Here is a 7,218-nt window from a genome sequence, read left to right as displayed (position 1 = left end):
TTCATATGGTTGTACGAATGTTCATGTATATGAATTTGCGTTTATGTGGTCACACATATTCATCATCTTTCGTATGTTCATTTGGGTCAATATGTGTTCATATTTATACCAACTGTACATAATTCAATCTGTTTTTTTAATTGACACAAGTGTTCATATATGTCAATTTGTGTTCGTAATTGACACAATGGTTCATAATGTCAAGTTGTGTTTATATGGTTGTACGAATGTTCTCATATGTGAATTTGTGTCATATGGTCACACATGTTCATCATTATTCATAAACACAAATTCATAAACATTATAGATAGAAAATCAATATTAAAAAAATAACAATATTAATAATAAATTAACACAAATCATGAGATTTTATCATTTTGTAAATCCCAATTAATAATATAGGAGTTACATAAAAAAAATTACATATATACTTTTGTCATTTAATTCTAAGATGGATAAAAAACCAGTATTAAAATGGATCGTGATTGATTGAAAATAGTTAACAAAGTTAATACAATAATTTAGAACCCTCTCTCTCCCCCTCTCTCTCTCTCTCTCTCTCTCTCTATTATATTTATAAGGAGGAGATAGAGATAAAAGGACTTTGGAATCAGAAGACAAATTTGGTTCTTCTCTCTCTATTCCTCTCCTCCTTTATATGCACATCTGAACGCTTGCTTTCTAGAGAACTGTGACAGTTTATCTTTCACCAATCTTCTTCTTCAATTCGCCCTGCATCTCTCCAGAACCATCCATGGGCTCTCCATCTCAAGCAAGTCTTCTTCTCCAGAAACAGCTCAAAGGTCTCGCCGTTCTTTTGTTTCTAGGGTTCTAATTTCGATTTACCTTTAACTTGTCCTGATTCATCTCTTCATGATCCGTGACTTATTTTGCAGATCTCTGCAAAAACCCTGTTGACGGATTCTCGGCGGGTCTTGTTAATGAAAGTAATCTATTTGAATGGAGTGTCACCGTTATCGGGCCCCCCGATACATTATAGTGAGTTATTCTTTTGTATTTGTATGCTTAATCTGTAGTTTAGCAACTTAATTGTATGAGATTGGGGATGATAGGGTTTACCAATTCTTGTGGTTACAGTTTCTTCGTATATCTGTTGGTCTGTTTTTCATTGATTTAATTGGGTTTCTCGAGGGTTTAAGTACTCATATGGTATCATAATCCAATTATCCTTCATTATCTTGGATTACTGGTTTGAAATTTCTTTAATCAATTGTTCCATGACCTTTTTGTTTTAAGATTGCAATCTTTTGCTTTTGATTGAACACTTCAATTTGTGGTTTGTGGGTTTTGTGAACTATGATCCTGGTGGCAAATGAATCTAAGTGATTCTTTGGGGTTTATGGAGTTTGAGTAATCTCAAAGGCAATCACTATAAGGATTTTTTGGGGGAGAACTTTGATTAGTTTCTCAATGAATTACAGAATTTGAGCCATTTATGGATCATGAATGGAATTGACTGGTTACTGTCTGTAGATAAACTATTATGTTTCTGACTGATGGTTTTGGGTTCATTGTTTCAGTGAGGGTGGTTTCTTTAATGCTATAATGACCTTCCCACAAAATTATCCAAACAGCCCTCCAACGGTCAGGTTTACATCAGAGGTTTGGCATCCGAATGGTTAGTGTGCTGGATCAATCATTGCCTTTTAGAAGCAGGCTTGTTGTTGCAAACCGACCATTGCCCTTGAGAAGAATGGTTGGTTTGCGACGAGTTTATGATCTGAAACTATATAATGTGATTTTGGTATGTTTTATGGTGTTGTAACAGTTTACCCTAATGGGAAGGTTTGTATTTCAATTCTTCATCCCCCTGGTGATGATCCTAACGGGTACGAGCTTGCAAGCGAGCGCTGGACACCTGTTCATACGGTATGTGACACTGATTGATTGTGTGTTGTTGCCAATAACTTGAACAAGAATAGTAGTGATGTTTGGGAATTGGTTTGGTGTAGGTGGAGAGCATAGTGTTGAGCATTATATCGATGCTTTCAAGCCCTAATGATGAATCTCCTGCAAATGTTGAAGCTGCGGTAATAATAATATATAGATATTTAATTAAGGGGCTGAATGATCTTGTTAAGGATTGTTTATTAGCAAAAGCAAATATCACTCTTTATTAAGACATTAGATTGTTTTCTGTGCAGAAGGAATGGAGGGATAGAAGAGACGACTTCAGGAAGAAAGTGGGGAGATGTGTCAGGAAATCCCAAGAATCCATCTAAAATTGAATTCCATTTGTCATTTTTCTTTTTCTTTTATAATTCTGGTTTTCAATTCCTCTTAATTGTTGTCTGTTGCTTCTGAAATGAAATGAAAATGGTTGGTTTGGAATGAATGGCTCATTTTGTCTTGAGATCCAAAGATATGGTGGCTGGTCATGGATGAGTCTAAGTGACTGTTCGGTTTGTTCTCTGTTAAGACCTATATGGATATAGTTATCTGTATATTAACAGATAAGTTATCAAAACAGATCAAATATATCAAATCAAAATTTGCTAAAACATATGTTGTTTTATGTAACAAATAGCATCATCTAAAGGTAGGCTTAAATCCCAAGCATAAGTGACTAGCAAGCAAAATAACAATGTCACTTTACATGGTCCATGCAAAGGATTTATCCGGGTTCAACTAGATATAGCAAAACATCTTCATCTTTAGTTGGCTTCGTACTTGGGGTCAGCCAACACGTAGTGGTATGCTATGACCAGGGCAAATATGAATATGCCCAGAAAGTTAGCCATGAATCCCAGATCTCCATCACTCATCATCTGCAGCAGCATTTACCCATTGGTTAGAGGCAACATTCATGCAAGATTAGTAGGTCAACCCCAATTCAGTATCAACTAAGACATATTGGATACCCAACTTCACCCAAAGATTTGCATATTGCTGTTGGCGTGTGGGTGATCTAGGCAACACGAGTTTCAAACAGATACTAGAGACATAATCGACACGTGCTGTTTAATGCTGGAATATCAATGAACCTTTATATTATAAGCTTAACATACATAGTCTGCTCTAAGACATCACCAACCTAATACTTTGTTTTTTAAATTTATGATTAAAGAAAGAAGATCAATTGACTTCAAAAGTTTTCCAGAAACCTAAAGTTCAAGCTCGAACTTACAGATTAGTAGCTCATCACAAACCAATTTAAGTAATGATGATGTTAACCAAACGAGATGTTTGAGAACCAAATAAGATAGGAATTACAGAAAGGGTAAGGGCGGAGGGGTAGGGTAGAAACAAAAAATTGAGCACTGTCTGAGGCCTCCTTGACCTTGTTCCTAGTCCCTAGATGACCCGGTTAATTCGAAGAGGAACTCGCTATCTATTTTGTATACTCTTCATCATGGCGTTTCCAAGGTTATGCCACATGATTTTTTGTGTACCCTTCTCTGTTTTGTCTCTAATCAACCAACAGAAACACAAACACACTCAAAGACAACCACAAGGGTGGTGCCTGATTGGTTTGAGCTTGACTCCAAAGGTCAAAAGTACCAGGAGGACACAGGTTCAAATCCAAGGAGAAATAAGAATCCCCTTATGGCCACGGAGATTCAAAGGCAGTGACTCCGGGCAATCTGCAAAGCAGGTGGTCGCCCTGGGATTAATCGGCTCGCATAGCGGATTGGATATCCAGGTTAATCAAAAAAAAAAAAAAAGCCACACTCGAAGACAAGAAAAACATTCAAAATTTTAGATCTGGAAACCAAGAGCAGATGATAACAAATTTCAACTCTGAAACCAAATGGTTTTCACTTTTCACAAGAAATTTGGAATCATAGATCAAGACCCTTGATGATAATGAGCTCCATAAAGTTTACAAAATGATTATCACCCATGACTTTCAGATTTTGAAATATGAAACTATACCCCATTGGGTTTCAAATCAATCATCACAAACAGACACACAGAGACCAAAAAAAAAAAGCAGCAAAATATGGGTCTAGAAACCAAGTCATGCAACAACAAAATTAACTGCAATAATAGTGTTCTTCGAATGTCACATAAGAAACTGTGGATCAAAAAACAGTGATAACATAACAGTACTACAAAGAATTCTCTCTAAATATTCATGAAAATTCCTTTTCCATTGTCATATCAAAAGATCAAAATTTGCAAATTAATACAAAATAACCATCATCCAAGTTTTTCAATTTGGGATCCAATTTGAATCAATCATAAGAAACAGACACTTAGAGATAAGAAGTTTCAAAACTCTGGATCAAGAATATCGATGGTGTAACAAATTCAACTATGAAACCTAATGGTTTTGGAAATGGTTGGTTGCACTGCTACAAAGAGTTGGCTTCTCTAATCTGCCATGAAATCCCCTTCTCTATAGTTTGCATAAAATGCTCAGAATTTGTTAAATTATCGTTTTCCATTCATTTTGTTAATCATTAAACACAAACACACTCTCTTATATACAGAAAACCAAATAACTCAATTTGGATCTAGAAACCAAGTGCAAACGACGACGAAGTCAACTTTTAAGATCATCTAAGAACAATTGAACCCTAACAATTATCGTAGGAGTCTAATTCTATGCTCCATGCCTCCATCTTCTTTCAAATCAATCATCAGAAAGAAACACACGCTAAGTCGGACTAACGGAAAACAAAAGGTTTCAAAAGTTCTGGATCTAGAAACTAAATGCAGGTAATAACGAAATTAACTGCAAAATCTGATCGATTTTCAATATCACATAAGAGAAACAGGTCCCCTAATAATAACAACTAACAAATAGGTTTCGATCTCCAAGCCAAACACTTCTCCATTTACTACAAAACTTGAGAAAATCAAAAATTGAAAACTAAAAGCAAAATAACCAATACATACATACAAATTTGCACAGAAATAGGAAGAAATCGCATACCTTGGACGCCAATTAGTTGTGCTGTGAAAGACGAAGTGTTCAAGAAGGAGATGGAATACTGATCGAGTTCAAAAATTGGGTTAAATACGCATTTTCAGCCCCATGAAAATTGAAGCTTCAAAAAAAAATTATTGTGTGGCTGCTGGGATTCGAGCCCAGGTCTCCACGGCCACAACGTGGAATTCTTACCACTAAACTACAGCCACAATGTTGTAACAATCATCAAAGACATTTCCTTTAAATGCGCGGAACTACAAAAGTTAGGACTAGAATGTAGCTCTTATTAACCTGTTTATCCAGCATGTTATGTGAATCGACTAATTTCAGGACAACCAAGGGGATTTATATTTCTTTTTGGATTTAAACCTGAGACCTCCATGCACTTGTGACATTTGGAGCCCAAACTCAAACCTATCAGGCACCATCCTTGTGGTTTTCAAACCTTATTTTAGTTACTCGGTTGTCATATTTTAAATGTTTAAATCAAAATATTCATAAAATAAGAATCAGATAACCACAATGGTGGTGCCTAATTGGTTTGAGTTTGGCTCCAAATGTTAAAAGTATCAGGAGGTCTCAGGTTCAAATCCAATGAGGAATAAAATCCTCTTGTGGCCATGGAGGTTCAAATGCGGTGACTATAGGCTATCTACAAAGCAGGTGATCGTCTTTAGATTAGTCGGCTCGCATAGCAAGTTGGATATCCAGGTTAATCAAAAAAAAAATCAGATTAAAATACGTTGCATTTCATGTAGAGATGTTACATTTTAAGTATTATATGATTGTTTTAAAAGTAGTATATAAAAAATAAAAATCTGAACAAATTACGTTACATTTTAATATATTATTTGATTAAATGATATTAATGAGAAATTGTATCATAACATATTAAAGCGGATCATATTTTGTTTTAGTTCCTTGTTTAAAGTAACCTATTTTAAAAGATATGATATATGTTTAAAAAAATTATACCACATGTTTTGTGCGATAATACAATACTTTGAATTTTTGTTATGTGACAAAAAGAGTAAATTTCAATTTTGGTCCTTAAAGTTTAGTGAAAAGTTTGAAAATGGGACCTGAGCTTTGATAAGTTTAAAATTTGTTATTGTCGTTTGCATTTTGCTCCAAAAATGGTCCTGGTTCACTAACTCTCTTAAAAGAATTCATTAGAGAGAAGGGTATTTATGTGTTTTCACCCTTTTTATTAATTTTAATTTACAAATTAAATCAAATCAAATATTATATTGACATATTATATCATCGTCCCTGTGAATTGTAAATTTGGCCTATGATGTATGTGGGTTTTTACATCATCAGATGGAAAGGGAGAGTGAAGGATTCACGTTTTGTACAAAATCGGAGATTTCGATGAGGAAACATCCAGCTCTGACGAAGCCAAAATTTTGTCCTTGTGTGTAGCCATCGTTACGGTGGATAAAATGAAAATGATTGTTTGCTTTTGGTCTTGTCGTGTCTGGTAGTAATCGAATCCATGGTTAAAGAAGTCATGAGGGATACAATCATATAAAACTATGTTTGCTTTGGCCGAAGGAAGAGGCTGGTGAGGGAAAGTGTGCTCAAATTGTGTGTTTATATAGATGAGGGGGTGGTTTTTTTTTGGGGGGTAAAGGGGACGGACCATGGAAAAAATTTATTCAAAGAACAAAAAAGATACAACTACGAGGGGCATACCCCAAGAAGAAGGGAAAAATAATGCATCCCTAGAAAATGTTTAGGGAACACACCAAGTAAGGGCCTAATACTTCTAACCAAAGTAGCATAAAAAGACCAACCAGCCCAAATAGACAAGCTCAACATTTTGGCCCATCTTGATAAAGCCCATCACCATCTCAATCATTTTGGCCCATTTTGGTAGTCCAAGCCCAATTCAGATCTTCAAGGCCCACATAGTACACAATCTTCTTATCCACATCGATACTAACCGAAGTCTTCTCCAAGGCTACCCATCGAGCAGAACAGTTCACGAACACAACAACTTTTACTTTTTAAAAAAAAAAAACTTATATTGATAAAGAAGATCAGTGCAAATTTTTATAGATTGTTTGCGGAAAAGATAAAATACAAAACTTATCTAAACAATCAAAGAAACACAGAGATTACAAATAGCAATAAAGAAAAGACTTGCTACAAGAGATATGTTAAGAATGTCTTGTGCTCTTCACTTGTTAGAGTGGAAGTCCTCAGATAGAGAAGATGAAGACTGATGAGAAGAGAGAGCTTCTTAACTATTTATACTCATTGCATTAGATGCAAACCAGAGGGTGCAAAAGCACGTGACAAGTTTAAAGAGG

The 7,218-nt window shown here is 35.2% G+C and overlaps 2 protein-coding genes and 1 non-coding gene across 3 annotated transcripts; 1 reads left to right on the top strand and 2 right to left on the bottom strand.

The window, feature by feature from the left end:
• Positions 1-606: 606 nt before the first annotated feature.
• On the top strand, positions 607-2,356 carry LOC112509611 (ubiquitin-conjugating enzyme E2 7-like). The gene is made up of 6 exons (XM_025114661.1): positions 607-803; positions 897-999; positions 1,542-1,639; positions 1,790-1,890; positions 1,974-2,051; positions 2,166-2,356. Exons 1-6 carry the CDS (start codon positions 755-757, stop codon positions 2,241-2,243), a joined length of 507 nt encoding a protein of 168 aa, XP_024970429.1. The 5' UTR covers positions 607-754; the 3' UTR covers positions 2,244-2,356.
• A 125-nt stretch (positions 2,357-2,481) lies between these two features.
• On the bottom strand, positions 2,482-2,789 carry LOC112509612 (dolichyl-diphosphooligosaccharide--protein glycosyltransferase subunit 4A-like). The gene has a single exon (XM_025114663.1). It carries the CDS (start codon positions 2,787-2,789, stop codon positions 2,676-2,678), a length of 114 nt encoding a protein of 37 aa, XP_024970431.1. The 3' UTR covers positions 2,482-2,675.
• Positions 2,790-5,037: 2,248 nt separating this feature from the next.
• TRNAH-GUG lies at positions 5,038-5,109 on the bottom strand. The gene has a single exon. It is a non-coding gene; the product is annotated as a tRNA-His (tRNA).
• Between the last annotated feature and the right edge of the window lie 2,109 nt (positions 5,110-7,218).

The sequence above is a fragment of the Cynara cardunculus genome (genome assembly GCF_001531365.2).
Source record: "Cynara cardunculus var. scolymus isolate 2C chromosome LG 3, CcrdV1, whole genome shotgun sequence".
NCBI lineage: Eukaryota > Viridiplantae > Streptophyta > Magnoliopsida > Asterales > Asteraceae > Cynara > Cynara cardunculus.
Note: the sequence above shows the minus strand (reverse complement) of the source record. Positions and strands in the feature narration are given on the sequence as shown.

Excerpts from the sequence above, each read along its gene's own strand:
- LOC112509611 (XM_025114661.1), top strand. The coding sequence starts at position 755 with ATGGGCTCTCCATCTCAAGCAAGTCTTCTTCTCCAGAAACAGCTCAAA. Across the intron at positions 804-896 it reads TCTCCAGAAACAGCTCAAAG|ATCTCTGCAAAAACCCTGTT; the intron begins GTCTCGCCGTTC and ends CTTATTTTGCAG. Across the intron at positions 1,891-1,973 it reads GCTGGACACCTGTTCATACG|GTGGAGAGCATAGTGTTGAG; the intron begins GTATGTGACACT and ends GGTTTGGTGTAG.
- LOC112509612 (XM_025114663.1), bottom strand. The coding sequence starts at position 2,789 with ATGATGAGTGATGGAGATCTGGGATTCATGGCTAACTTTCTGGGCATA.